Consider the following 14,117-nt stretch of genomic DNA (forward strand, 5'->3'; position numbering starts at 1 on the left):
CTTAAAAATATAATCTTTAGGATGCCTGTGTGGCTCAGTTGTTAAATGTCTGCCTTCGGCTGGGGTCATGATCCCATGGTTCTGGGCTCAGCGGGAAGCCTGCCTCTCCCTCTCCCATGCCCCCTGCTTGTGTTCCCTCTCTTGCTGTGTTTCTCTCTGTCAAATAAATAAATAAAATCTTAAAAATAAATAAATAAGTAAATAAATTCTTTAAAAATCAGTCAATAAGCCAAACTTGTCTTTCCTTCCAGAAGCCCACAGGGCAGGCAGGAATGCAGGAGACAGGGCTAAGAACCCCAAAGACACACAACACTGAGGGCCTTCAGCCTGGACAGATTCAGAAAGCTTCAGGGAGGGGCAGGCTTGTAAACGTGCTAGATTTCAATCAATAGACAGCAGAAGAGGAAGAACATGCCAGGCCTGCCAGGGGATGGGAAAGGGGTTGTAAAGGGGGTTATAAAGGCAGAGAGGCCGGACAGAAAGTAGTGAGACTTGGCTGCACATGGGCTGCCTGGGAAGGGTTGCTAGGGGAAAGGGGGGTTGCTATGGAGTTGCTGGGGCCTCATCTGGCCAGGGCTCAGTATTTGGAGGAGAGCTAAGGCTACTCTAGGAAGAATGACTTGAGAGAGGGTTAAGGTCAGGGGTACCCCAGGGGGAGGCTTGGTATGGAGAGGTGGAGCCTGAATCCATTGTAAGAGCATCCTCATTTCGGCTGTGACTTTGGGCAAGGTCATCCCGGCCCTGAGCCTCAGATGCCTTTTTACAGAGGTTGCTGCCCGCCAGTGGACTCCATGAAAAGCCCTGAGAAGGAGGCCCACATTCTGGAAGCAGAGAAAATGTGCATCAACCCCCAGCCTAGCGCATCTAGCACTGCACTCCCGGAGGAGGGGTAAGGTTGTCATAACATTGGCAATGCCCAGCCGTGATGGTCTTGCAGTGACCGGCTCCTCCTCAGGCCCGGGCCCAGGGGCAATCCTACCTTCTGGAAATAGAGGGCTGAGACCTGGTGGCTGAAAAGCCCCCACTAAAGAGACCAGAGCCAGGAAGAATGTGTTAAATTCAGACCCAGTGAAGTCAGAGAAATGGGTCTGCAGCCCCCCCCAATTCAGACGCCTCCCTGCTACTCATATCCAAGCACTGTTTAGGCTCATCTGGCCTGCTAAAGCTTTTCTGCTCAGTGCCTCAACCCAGAATGTCCCTGAGGCCCCCACACCACTTGATAAATGCATTGGAAAACGCTTATCTGTGCTCAGCAAGGAGAGGAGAGAGGACGGTCCCCATCATGTGTCTCTATCTGTCCATTACTGTAGTATTTTCTTTTTCTTTTCCTTTTTGTTTTTTTAGAGGGGCGGGAGGGGCAGAAGGAGAGAGAGCGAGCATTCGAAGCAGGCTCCACACCTAGCGCAGAGCCCCACTCAGGGCTCGATCTCATGACCCTGAGATCATGACCTGAGCTGAAATCAAGAGTCAGACGCTTAACCAACTGAGCCATCTAAGTGCCCCTATAACGTTTTCTTTCCTTTTTTTTTTCCTAACATATTCTTTATACCCATGTATTCACACCTATAAATAATAACAATATCTAACGCCGAAGTAGAAATTCTCATAGTTCTAAGGCATAGTTCTAAGTGCTCTGTATGTATTCATTCATTTACTCCTCACAACAATCTGATACAGTAATCCATTTTACAAATGAGGAAACTGAGGCATAGGAAGTCAAGTAATTTTTTTAAAAGAGTTTTATTTATTTGAGAGACAGAGCTTGTGCGCACGTGTGCACATGCATGAGCAGGGGGAGAGGCAGAGAGGGAAGAAGAGAAAAGGGGGAAAAAATCTGAAGCAGACTCTTAGCTGAGCATGGAGCCCAATGTGGGGCTTGATCTCACGACCCTGAGATCATGACCTAAGCCGAAACCCACTCAGACCATCCACCGACTAAGCCACCCAAATGTCCCAGGAAGTCAAATAATTTGCTCCAGGAAGTCTGGTGCCAGAATCTGATTGTCTTAACAAAAAAGCTAGGAGGCCATAACATACACCTACACATATGAGATTTTATATACACACAAATTTAATTTATATATAAATTTGCACAATTGTATAAATGTGCTCATATACATATTTTAAATTCTTCCTTTAAAATTTTCTCCTGCCCCAGGTGCCTGGGTGGCTCAGGCAGTTAAGTGTCTGCCTTTGGCTCAAGTCATGATCCTGGGGTCCTGGGATAGAGACCCATGTCAGGCTCTCTGCTCGGCAGGGAGCCTGCTTCTCCTTCTCCTCCCCACTCTTACTCTCTGTCTGTCACTATCTCTGTCTCTCTCAAATAAATAAAATCTTTTAAAAAAATAAATTTTTTTCCTCCCCCAACCATGGAATCCATGTTATCACCCAATGTATGATTTTCTACATCTTTTATTTCTACTTATGTACTTATTTATACTTATATATACTGATACCTGTAATCACATGTACTTATACATGGTTTCTTTTGTCATTTTTTTTTAAGTAGGCTTCATGCCCAATGTGGAGCCCAACGTGGGACTTGAACTCACAACCCTGAGATCAAGACCAGAGCTAAGATCAAGAGTCAAACACTCAACTGACTGAGCCAACCAAACACCCCCTTTTGTTATTGTTTTAAAATAATAGATTGGGGCACCTGGGTGGCTCAGTCGGTTGGGTGTCTGCCTTCAGCTCAGGTCATGATCTCAGAGTCCTGGGATGGAGCCCCACATCTGCTCTGCAGGGAGCCTGCTCTCTCTCTCTCTCTCCCCCTCTGCCTACTTGTGCTCTCTCTCTCTCTCTCTCTCTGTCAAATAAATAAAATATTTTTTAAAAATAGTAGATCATGTTAAATAAATCATTTCTGCACATTTCTTTTCTCATTCATCTTGACTTGGAAGCCCTTGGCAGAACTAATTCACTGTTCCTAACAGCCACACACCAGGCCACCCACCATGTCTTTCTATCTGGTCCTCCCTGCTCGAGGTCCTCTTCTAGAGCCCCCTGATATGCCCCTTTTTTGACTCCATTGGAATCTGACGGTGGAAATTCCAGGGCAGGTGAGAGGAAAGGACAGTGAGAAGACAGCCAGTGACATTTCAGGCTGGGTCTTGCCTACCCTCTTGTGGGTGGCCCACAGCCCTCAGCCCCCAGCCCCCAGAGGCAGGAATGCTGACTGTGTTATTGTGAAATCATTTGTATATTGTGAAGTGCTTTGCATACCATGGAGTGATTTGCATACAGGGTTGGAGGGGTAGCATCTTTGAGATCCCAGAGCAGTATCCCTGATTGTCTTCCTCCCTTTGCAAAGAATCCAACCCAGGGCTTCCACTTCAGAACCCTTCAAGCCCAGGAGGGCGTTCTGGCAGACCTATGGGCCAGGTGTGCTGAGGCAGACATGAGGCTTCCAGAGGAAAACTGATCCCACCTGGAGGGACTTGGGTGGGGCGGTCTAAGAACGGCAGACACTGGAGTGTGAAGTGGAACAGGGAAGCAGGTGCAGTATGTGAGAGCCTAGGGTGCCCACAGAGCCCCCAGGACAGTTGAAGGGAGCTACCATGGGAGACACAGGAAGGTCAGAGGCTTGGAGACTCCCATCCCGAGGCAATCTCTGCCCAAGTCCCCACATGCCCCATCCTGAATATTATACAGTCTTGCCTGATTTCCAGAGAAAGATGCAAAATGGAACCTCCAAGTCAGACTCCCACCCCCTAAAAGTGACAGGTGCTGTCACATGCTCTGGGTTCAGGGACACCCAGATTCAAACATGGCTCTGTCCTCTGTGCCACTGTGTGGCCCTGGGCTAACGGTACGCCTCTCGGTGGGATCAAAGGATTCAGCGAGACAGTGCAAACGGAGTGAATGGCACATAGTAGTGCTCGGTAAATAATGCTGCCCTAGTCTCAGGTCAGGCCTAGCTCCCTCCTGCTGAGGAAAGCCCGAGCGAGAGCTCCCCCAAGTTTGGGGTTCCGAGCAGCAGTGTCAAGACACCATGCATTGGACCCCAAAGGGTTACAAGCCCTGGAGACAAAGGCCTGAGGTTCCCAGTGAAAAACCAAAGCATAAAAATAATTCGATGAGTAAGAATAAAATTCCCTCTTCTGAGGTTCCCGGGGCCAGGCCCCTCCCTGCGGCAGGCACTTCCCCTTTCCCTTGCTCATGGAGGAGCCAGGCTGGTTGACTCAGAGCTGGAGCGCTCCAGCCAGGAACCCACCCGAACCCGGCCGGCAGCCGAGCGCGCCCCCGTGCGGCCGCGGGCGGAACTGCGGCCCGAGAGAGGAAGCGGCGGCCAGACCCGCAAGCCCAGCTGCCCAGCCGCTCGCGGTCCCTGCGGGGCCACCGCCCCCGCCCTCCTCAGAGGGGCTGAGCGCCTAGCCTCTGGGGCTCCCACTTCCGCCCGGCCCTCCGCGCCGCCCCGCGGCCGCCCGGGCGGAAGTGCGCTGGCCTCCCGGGTCCCCCACGGCCGAGAGGCGGAAGCGCGCTGCGACCGCCGCTTCCCCCGACCCCGCGGCGCGCGGCGCGTCGGGTTCCGGACAGGTCCCGTGTGACGTGGCCGCGCGCCGGGGGCGGCTCCGGGCTGGGGGCCGGGAGGCCGAGTCGGGCGGGGCAGACCCGGGGCGGGGCGCGGCGCCGCTGCTGGATGGCCGGGGCCTCCCGGAGCGCAGCCGCCGCCGCACGGTGAGTGACCGCCCGACCCTCGGGGACCCGCGCCCGGACCGATCCCCCCGACCCCCGGCCCCACCGGCCCCGGACAGACCCGGGCCTCTGGCCCCCCTTCTGGCCCAGAGCTGAGGAGTTCAACTTCCTTGGGCTCCTCTTCTCCCCCGTCGCCCCGCACGTCGCTGCCCATCGCTCCCTCGCTTTCCCCCTCCGCGTCCATCTCCCACTCTCTCTGGCTCGCTCACTCCTGACTTTCTCTTGCTTTCTTCTTTCCCTCCCCTCTCTCACTCTCCGTACCCTGTTCCTCTCTCCCCAGACTGCGGTCCCCGCACCTCTGCGTGCATCGCCTTGGCCTCCAAGCCTGGCCTGGCCCAGTCCTGCCTTTGGTCCCCGGGGAGCCCCGGCGGGGTTCGTCAAGGTCTCCCGTAAAGGCCGGGAGGTCCTGGACGCGGGCATCCCTCCCACCTCCATCAGGGGATGAGGAAACTGAGGCAGGGACATCGCTGGTTCAAGGTCACGGCCAGATGAGGCAGGGCAGACCACATTTAAATCTCATGCCGGAGTTTCCAGATCGAACTTCTCTGTTGGTTGACTCACATCGCTGTCCTGTGATCCAGCGGCTGGGAACCTTCCTGCCACCGGTGTCCCAGGCTGCCTGCAGTGTAAGGAGGGCTTTCCCGCGCTGCCCCCATTGCCAGGCCAGGTCACCTGCCTTAGCAAGCTCTTCTCATCTTCACAGCCTGGGGGGAGGCAGTTCTCCCACCCTACAGACTAGAAAACTGAGGCCTAGAGAGGAAACTGAGGCCCAGAGAGGGGCTTCGGGGACTTGGCCACTCTCAAAGAGCTGTAGGTGCAGAGCAGAGTTTGGGCCCCGTCTCCAAAGCCCGTGCTCTGCACATCGGTGAGGCAGCTCCCGACTGAAGGATCCTTCTCTTCAGTTCTGCCTCCTGTCTGTCTGTCTGCCTCCTGTCCTGTCTCCTGGAGACAGCGGGCTCACAGCTGAGGAAGAAGCTCTGATGGTTCTGCTCTAGCTCTGCTGCTTGCTTTCCCCGCCTGCACCATCCAGTGTTGCCCATCAGGCTAGACAGTGGCAGCCCCCGTCCCCTGGGTGTCCTCACTGGAGCACATCCTGGCGGCAGAGCCTCCCCTGGCAGCTAGAGACACCCGACTGGGCTGGGCCTGCCGGTGGCTGAAGGGAACCCAGCCAGCACCTCACCCCGTCATTAGGGAAAGTTTAGCCCCGGGCAGACACGCTGACACACAGTCTGGAGCAGGCTCAGGAGGAAAAAATGTGTGGTCCTTGGGAGTGGGGTGTGGAAGAGTAGAGCCCCTTTGCTCTGTGCACCCATCACTGGGGTCCTCAGAGGCCCGGGGCAAGGCAGGCAGGAGAATGGATGCTGTGGCCGCTTGTCTGTGGGGAGGGTTAAGATGCCACGTTTGCTAAGCAGGTGTGTGGCCAAGGGTGGCAGCTCACGTAAGAGGCCTTTGTGTTTTTCAGCACGTGGCATGCCTGGATGTCCCTGTCCTGGCGGTGGCATGGCGGGCCAAAGGCTCCTCTTCTTCACTGTTCTTGCCCTAGAGCTCCTGGGAGGGGCTGGGGGTTCCCAGCCGGCCCTCCGGAGCCGGGGGCCTGCAGCTGCCTGTCGCCTGGACAACAAGGAAAGCGAATCCTGGGGGGCCCTGCTGAGCGGGGAGAGGCTGGACACCTGGATCTGCTCCCTCCTGGGCTCCCTCATGGTGGGGCTCAGTGGGGTCTTCCCACTGCTGGTGATTCCCTTGGAGATGGGGACAGTGCTGCGCTCAGAAGGTAGGTGACCCTCCTCTGGTGCCCAGGGCAGCCAGTGGCGTGGAAAACAGGGCTGCTCTTCCCGGGAGAGTGGGGTCGCACGTCGCAGGACGCAGCCTTCTGGAGTGGAGGGCAGGGACAGAGCACACAGTTTCTCCCCTTGTTGAGACCAGGGTGGACCAGGCTCATTTGTTCCTTCATTTCTGTATTTATTTGTTCTCAAAGAATAAAAGTCGGCAAACATTCATCAAGAAACAATATAGATTGTGGTTGGAAACGTGGGTTTCCTTGGGTTCCATGCCTGGCTCTGCCACTCACCAGCTGGCTGGCATTGGGCAAGTTAACTTCACTTTAGGCTCCCAGCCTTAAAAATGGGGATCATACTGGTACGTGCCTCATACGTGCTACTGGGGAAAGGGGAGGAGCTCATACTGCTGGAGCACTTAGAAGGCTGCCTCGTGCTGGGGGAAGGGCGGCAGGTCTGAAGGCCCGGGGCTGGCTGTATGCTGGAACAGAGCCCTGCCTCACCCTTAGTGCAGAAAAGCTTTTCCACCAAGGCCCCTGGGTCAGCCTTCCTGGAATACATGCGAGGCTGGTGGTGCCCCCCTCTGGGGAGGGGACCTGGGGGGTGAGGGGGTTTGCCCAGGCCAGGGCAGAGGCTCCCCTTTTGCACCGCAGGTGTGTCTGTGCACTGATGGGGCACAAATGCCATGTCGTAACGAAAACTAAAGACTAGATGGGTAGGTCCTAAAAATGCAGGTGCCTGCTGCCCCTCCCAGGAGTGCAGCGTAGCAGGTCTGGCCCCGGGCTCCAGGAATCTGGTATTTCTGCTGCCTGCTAGGCCAGGGAACTGTTCGTTCAGCAGATGGTTATGAGCACATCTGTGGCCCACGGCAGGCTGAGGGCTGGCGCCACAGCTGTGAAGAGAGCCCTCGTGGGGCCTGCCGTCATGGCCTGTGCATCATCTCAACCCCTCTTAGAGTGCCCCTGCGAGGTCAGCCTCGGGGAGTTAGCTCCATTTCACAAATGGGGAAACAAAGGCACCAAGGAGTTCTTTGACCAGGCTGAGGTCACACAGCCTGGAAGCGGCAGCTTCCCCTGGGATCCCACTGGACCACACAAGTGGCCTCTGCCTTCTGCGCCCATTTCTCTGGATAGCCTCCTTCGGGCACTTCCAACTCTTGATGCTGCGATTCTGCAAAAGCCCCCCAGTCTCTGCCACCTTTCTGAGAGTAACAGCGGCTGAGAAGAGAGAAACTCCCCCTAAAAGAGGGCTTGCTGTGTGTATTGTCATTTAATTCCCACAAGGTCCCTATCATATAACAGTCATCCCAGGTTTAGAGATGGGGAAACTGAGTCCCAGAAGTAACCTGCCCAGGGTCACCAGCTGGTCGGTTGGGGGGCTGGGGTCCGTCGGGCTCCCAAGCCCTGTCTCTTAACTACGAAGTCGCAGTGGTTCCACAGCCGTCCAGCGGGCCATGATGTATTTCCTGCTGAGCACCCAGCTGGTGCTGGGCCTGGGGTGGTGGGGGTGATCCAGGAAGGGCCGCAGGCCAAGTCCAGCCTTCTGGAAGCTTGCAGTCTGGTTGGAAAAACACAGCGCCCAGTAAGCTGGGTGGGGCAGAGGTCTGGCCAGGGGCTCTGATAGGCCAGCCCACAAGCCCCGCATCTCCACATCTCCCTTTTGTAGCTGGGGCCCGCCGCCTGAAGCAGCTGCTCAGCTTTGCCTTGGGGGGACTTTTGGGCAATGTGTTTCTCCACCTGCTGCCCGAGGCATGGGCCTACACATGCAGTGCCAGCCCTGGTGAGTGAGGCCACAGTCAGGGGGCAGGAGGGCAGAGGGAGCTGGTGCCCACGCTTCAGGTTACCTAGGCCCTCCTGCTCCACCAGAATGACAGGGAGGGGGGATCTGCGCATATGGCAGGGAACTTGCCCCGGTCCAGTTCCCCGGCCCCTGTGGGAGTCTCTGGGGCCCACCTTCCCCACCAGCCAGTCCTGTCCCACTTCCCCTGTCACTGCCCCTGACGAGGTCCCATTCCAAATGCCCCCCCCTTCTGTGGCCCTGGCTTGGCCTGGCCTGTCAGTGCTGCCCCCTGCAGGTGGTGAGGGCCAGAGCCTGCAGCAGCAACAGCAGCTGGGACTGTGGGTCATTGCTGGCTTCCTGACCTTTCTGGCATTGGAGAAGATGTTCCTGGACAGCAAGGAGAAGGAGGGGACCAGCCAGGTGAGCCCCAAGCCCCGGGGCCTGGACAGGTCAGCCTCTGTTATGTGGTGGTGTGGGAACCTGGAGACCCAGGTTCTGAGTTGAGCCCTGAAAAGAGGGTCTCTTCCCCATTCCCTTGGGGCTCTGGGAGGCCAGGCCAACTGGGAAGATCCGGGGAGTGATGACGTTGGCGCCTGCTGTGGCTTGTTCTCATAAACTGGGAGCAACAGCAGCGTGGAAGGTGGTCAGTTGAGTTGGGGCACACAGCTGACTGGGCAGGAGAGAAGTCTAGCCAGGCTGAAGTACTGTTCCCTCCCTCTGTCTCTCCATCTCTCACTCCCCTTCTGTGTCTACCCTGGCCGAGTGGGGGAACATCTAATGTCCCCTCTCCCTCCTTCTCCTGGCCCTAGGCCCCCAGCAAAGACCCCGCTGCTGCTGCCGTGCTCAGTGGAGGCCACTCTCTGGCCCAGCCGGCTGCAGAGCCCGGCGTGAGTGCCGTGGTCCGGACCATCAAAGTGAGTGGCCCACTCAGGGCCCCTTCCTCCTGCAGTGGTTCCCCACCCCCCAACCAGCAGGCCCAGCTGAACCCTGCCCGCCTGGGTCAGCCTGGCTTCCTCTTCCCTTGCGCAGGTCAGTGGCTATCTCAACCTGCTGGCCAACACCATAGACAACTTCACTCACGGGCTGGCTGTAGCTGCCAGCTTCCTTGTGAGCAAGAAGGTGAGTGGGGGTAGGGAGAGGTGGGCCCCACGCATTTGTGGTGGGAATGATGGTGCCTGTGTTAACCAGTTGGCTCGGCCTCCAAAACAGGTCTCCAGTCCATGCACTTCCCACTCCATCACCAACACCCTCATCCAGGCCCTGAGGGCTGCACGTGGCTGCCTTCTGTCCGAGCCACCGGGCTGTTCTTTGCAAACGCTCCTTGTTGGGATTACATGCCTCTGCCAAGCTGCTAGGCTTGGGCCCTGCCTGCTTCTAGATGCTTCTCACCCACTTCTTCCCTCTGCCCTCTCTGCCTCCTCTTGAGCTGGCCTCGCTCTTTCCCCTCTCCTGACCTCCACCTCACACTATTCCGTCTACCTGGAATGTTCCTCTTCCCAGTCTTTGAAATCCTGGCTCCTTATCCTTCAGGCCTCGGCTGACATGCACATCCTCAGAGAGGCCTCTGCTAACCCCTCCTCTAAAGGAGGCCCCTGTCACTTGTTCCCATGCCACGTGGTCCATCTCTTCCCCCACAGCACCTGGCACTGTGTAATCTTGTGGTTCTTTGTGTGTTCATTCAGTCCTCGCCTCCCCCCTCCAGACTGTTAGCTCTGTGAAGACAGGTTCCTTGTCTGCTGTGTTTCTAGTAGCTGAACGGTATCCAGCCAGAGCACCCAGCAGAGTAAATATTTGTAGACTGAGTGGACAAGTGGGTGCCTGGCCCTTGGCCCAGAACCCCACAGACTCCCTTCCCTGCAGATTGGGCTCCTGACCACCATGGCCATCCTTCTGCACGAGATCCCCCATGAGGTGTGTGCCGGAGGGTTCCCACGGCGGCAGTGTGGGCGTGGGGCTTCAGAGAGGGATTTGGGCCGGGAAACCCCGAGTGGCAGCCTTGGGGGCTGGGCTTTGGAGGCCTAGAGCTGCTTAGCCCACCACGCTGCAGCCACCATCTCAGCTGTGCTCTGGCCTCTGGGGCAGGGGGGCAGGGAATGGGGTCCCAGCCTAGGGGATGCGGGCTGGGGGGCCCAGCAGCAGGGCTGGTGCAGGGGGCTCGGTGTGCAGGTCCGTACCCGACCCCTTGGGGCCCAGAGTGATCATCTGGACCTCCCCTCAGGTGGGCGACTTTGCCATCCTGCTCCGGGCCGGCTTTGACCGATGGAGCGCAGCCAAGCTGCAGCTCTCGACGGCACTGGGGGGCCTGCTGGGCGCCTGCTTCGCCATCTGTACGCAGTCCCCCAAGGGAGTAGGTACGGGCGTGGTGGGTGGCGGTGGCAGGTGGTGGTCAGCGGAGGGGCCCCAGCCAGAGGGCATAGCTGCCCCATCCCAGTGTCCAGGCCAGATCTGCCCCAAGTCTCCCCTGTGGGAGTGGGTGTGGTGCACACAGCTCCCCTGGGCTCCCAGCCATCGGGACTTCTCCTCCCACTGCAGAAGAGACTGTGGCCTGGATCCTGCCCTTCACCTCTGGCGGCTTTCTCTACATCGCCCTGGTGAACGTGCTGCCTGACCTCTTGGAGGAAGATGACCCGTGGTGAGTGCCCCTTGCCGCCATCACTCACGGGGCCCCTGGGAGCTCGGGGGCCGGGGGCGGGGGCGCGGTGGTGCTTCCGGGCTGCGGCCCATCCTCAGCCCCAGCCTGAGCCTGGCCCCTTTCCCCGCAGGCGCTCCCTGCAGCAGGTGCTGCTGCTGTGCACGGGCATCGTGGTGATGGTGCTCTTCTCACTTTTCGTGGAGTGACCGTCCCTGCCACCCCCCACACAGCAATAAGAGACTCGGATTCACTCTGACTGTGTGTGAGGCAGAGGGCAAGTGCCTGAGAGCGCACCTCTGACCAGATGAGAGGGTGGTGTGCGTGCGTGCGTGCGTGTGTGTGTGTCTGACCGTGACCAGAGATATGTGTGAGACCGACACTGTGATAGCGCGCTGGGCCCGGGGCCTGATCCCAGCGCCTGCCCCCAGCCGTGCTGTGGTCCTGTTACCCCTGTCATCCCGCACTTCCCGCAGTGAGCAGTGAGGAATAGCAGCCCTGGTCCCAGGTGGAGGCCTCTCTTGGCCAAGAAAGACCATACGGGGAGTGAGAACAGCCCCAGGAGCCCAGGGCTTCGGGTAGCCAAAGCCATCTCCCTCTGGAGCACTGGGGTTCCTGACCTACTCGGGCTCCGAGCCCTGGCAGCCTGAAGGCTGAGGCTGGGAAGCCTTCTCTCTGCTGTGTCTCTTGTCCGGGCCCTTCCTTTGCCAGTTCTAAGGCCAAAGAAAGGAGAGGCAGGTGCTCGTGTAGCCCCTCGCCCCACTCAGCACTGATGGTCCTCCCCAGCCTGGGATGGAGCTAGATGCTTTCCAAGACCTTTTCCTCGTGGCTGCCAGCCCTGGGCCAGCTCCTGTTCCCCTAGTAAATGCTCCCTGGCGGCGCCAGCAGCTTTCACCACCTCCAGCTGCCAAACAGCAGCCTGCAGGGCAGTGAGCAGCCCTGGGCCACACAGGCCTCCTGGTTCAGCCCAGGGATGCTGGTGCCAGGCCAGGGTGCAGATAGAGATACCCTGGGGGCAGGAAGAATGGGCCATAGCCGCCCCTCCCTGCCCAGGCCCTTTTCCCTGTCCCATTGCGCCTGAGGGTAGATTGGGGGAGGTGAGGGCTCCGCCTTGTCAGCACTCAGGAATGTGCTCTGGGAGAATGCTGAAGCCATAATCCCCAGCTATTTCCCTTGGCGGACACCCAGGTACTCAGCTGGCTCCCTCCACAGCCAGGCTCAGCCCTGCTGCTCAACCGTGGACATTCTGAGAAGTGGCCATCAAGAGGGTCTGAATGGGTTTACAGCAGTTTTGCTGTGGGTCCATTTCTATCTGTAAATAACTATTCTATAGACAATGCAAATAAATATTATATACAAACTGGCTGCCTTTCTTCTGCACACCACAGTCCCTGGTCAGGCAGGGCTTTCCTGGGCTCCCCTTGCTCCAGCCAGGCTGGTGGCTGTGTGGGTCCCCACCCCCAGGCTCAGCTGGCCGTGCTGCCCATCTTGTCATCCCCAGCCCCCCTCCACGCTCATCTGTGAACAGTTACCCTCAGAGTGCTGCTCAGAACAGGGCACAGCCGTTCGTGCTAAACCTGGCGTGTTAGCTCTGGAGCCCAGTCCCACAAGCCTGGCACTGTGCCACCGGAGCCGACATCACCCCCGGGTGGTCGTCCTCTTTTTACAGACTTAAGAGCCAGGGGCTTCTCCCCAGCCTGTCCCGAGTAAATGGAGGAAGGGAGGTCTATCCACCAAGTCGTCTCCAGCTTTGCTTCAATGAAATTAAAAAGATCATGGGGTTCTTCTTACTCTACGGATTCTCACTCCTCTGAATGTCAAGGCTGCTTCCCCACAGGGCTAGCCCAGGAGAGCAGGGAGGGAACAGTGGGATCCCACTGTGCTGAGTCAACCAGGCTGGCCGGCCGGCCTTCAGGAGCCCACAGGATAAGAACTGTCCCATCTGTCCGTCCTGGAGCCCCACTCAGCGGCATGCTCAGCTGGGAGTGCCTGGCTCTGACCCAGTGGCGTGTTGGCAAAAAGGGAGCCACCCCACCTGGCTGTGACAGTCCAAGGTCTGGAAGCCCAGGCCTGATGGTGCCAAAGAAGGAATCCAGGGCTGTCCCCCATCCCCACCTCTCCGGAGTGGCACTGGGGCTCTTACCTATGTTGACCCCTTCCAGGTGACAGGTACACAGGCAATCACAGGGCTCAGCCTGCCCGGGAGAGGCAGTGATGCCATTTATGAAGAAGGGACTGGGGGTTCACTGCAGTGCCATGGCCAGGAGGTGAATGCCCGGACTGGTCAGGCGGGGGAACAGAGAACACAGAAGCAACAGCAGCCAGGTCTGTCCCCACCAGCGGACAGAAACCAGAAGCTCTCGGAGGTTGTGCTGGGAGTGCCTTGGGCAGGGCTTGGAAGTCAACGGGATTTGCAAGGGGACTGCCCCTGTGAGCAACAGCACACTCTAGAAGGCAATCTGGAGGTGACAGGACTCCTGGGTTGGAAAGCTAGCCAGCAGCCAAGCCCTCCAGATAGGCTGTTTTGGTCAGTAGCTCATTGTGGGCATGTCCACTTGGGGAGAAGGCAGGAAAAAGTGTGGAGGGGCTTTTACTAGGGGGTCAAGTAAGAGCTGACAGGAGTTCTGAGGGTCTTTTACTCTAGAAGTATTCCCTGGCCCATGAAAGTTGCTGCTAAGAGCACAGACATGGAACCCAGACGTGTTTTACTGTCTTGGGTTTAAATCCCAGCTAGGCCACCTGAGAGCAATCGTAGCCCAGCTGCTCACACACATCTTGGAAATGGGTACCCCAATGGGGGCTATTGGAATGAGTAGACCAAATTATGCACAGATCCGTCGGGCATGGGGCCCAGAACAGGCCCTCAGTGAACCACACGTCACCAGCTATGATGTTGGGGGGTGGGGTGGGGCTGGAAGGTTGAGTAGACAGAGGACCAACGAGATCCTCAAGGAAACACACAGGACATGGGGCCTGATTTAGAGTGGGGCTGACGGCGGAACTGGGGGGAGCGAGGGGGAGAACACACCGTGACCGAAGGTTAGGCTCAGAAGGGCTCTCAGTGCTCTTGCTCAAGGTTCATTTCTCAGCAGAAGGAAATGAGCCAAGAGAACGAATGGGAACACGTGGAGAAACAGGAGGCTCAGGGGACAGGAAACAGGAGGAATTTCAAGGAGCAAAAACCCAGAGCCTGGCTTTACAGGGAACCAAGGATGAGGGGACCAAAAATGCACAAA

At 57.6% G+C, this 14,117-nt stretch overlaps 1 protein-coding gene and 1 long non-coding RNA gene across 10 annotated transcripts; both read left to right on the forward strand.

Moving 5' to 3' along the window:
- The first annotated feature begins 228 nt into the window (after nt 1-228).
- LOC116859334 lies at nt 229-2,548 on the forward strand. Of its 3 annotated transcripts, none has more exons than XR_004381134.1 (3): nt 229-365; nt 767-889; nt 2,510-2,548. It is a non-coding gene; the product is annotated as an uncharacterized LOC116859334 (long non-coding RNA). The 3 variants fall into 3 exon arrangements; XR_004381135.1 differs by having other exon boundaries at nt 2,507-2,541; XR_004381136.1 differs by lacking the exon at nt 2,510-2,548 and adding an exon at nt 2,159-2,190.
- Nucleotides 2,549-4,480: 1,932 nt separating this feature from the next.
- SLC39A13 (solute carrier family 39 member 13) lies at nt 4,481-11,210 on the forward strand. 7 transcript variants are annotated; one of them, XM_032844550.1, is made up of 10 exons: nt 4,484-4,680; nt 6,161-6,469; nt 8,139-8,252; nt 8,533-8,672; nt 9,062-9,166; nt 9,282-9,371; nt 10,113-10,163; nt 10,471-10,599; nt 10,785-10,884; nt 11,015-11,210. In XM_032844550.1, exons 2-9 carry the CDS (start codon nt 6,169-6,171, stop codon nt 10,845-10,847), a joined length of 993 nt encoding a protein of 330 aa, XP_032700441.1. In that variant the 5' UTR covers nt 4,484-4,680; nt 6,161-6,168; the 3' UTR covers nt 10,848-10,884; nt 11,015-11,210. The 7 variants fall into 7 exon arrangements, with proteins under 7 accessions (XP_032700445.1, XP_032700441.1, XP_032700444.1 ...); XM_032844553.1 differs by having other exon boundaries at nt 4,487-4,680; nt 8,548-8,672; XM_032844547.1 differs by having other exon boundaries at nt 4,493-4,680; nt 10,471-10,603.
- The last annotated feature ends 2,907 nt before the right edge of the window (nt 11,211-14,117 follow it).

This window comes from Lontra canadensis, unplaced genomic scaffold, assembly GCF_010015895.1.
Source record: "Lontra canadensis isolate GAN:19392208 unplaced genomic scaffold, GSC_riverotter_1.0 scaffold154, whole genome shotgun sequence".
Classification (NCBI taxonomy): Eukaryota; Metazoa; Chordata; class Mammalia; order Carnivora; family Mustelidae; genus Lontra; species Lontra canadensis.

Bases quoted from the DNA above. Each gene is read 5' to 3' on its own strand.
- SLC39A13 (XM_032844547.1), top strand. From the start codon at position 6,169: ATGCCTGGATGTCCCTGTCCTGGCGGTGGCATGGCGGGCCAAAGGCTC. The intron at 9,167-9,281 runs GTGAGTGGCCCA...TCCCTTGCGCAG, and splicing joins CCGTGGTCCGGACCATCAAA to GTCAGTGGCTATCTCAACCT. The intron at 10,604-10,784 runs GTACGGGCGTGG...CTCCCACTGCAG, and splicing joins GCAGTCCCCCAAGGGAGTAG to AAGAGACTGTGGCCTGGATC.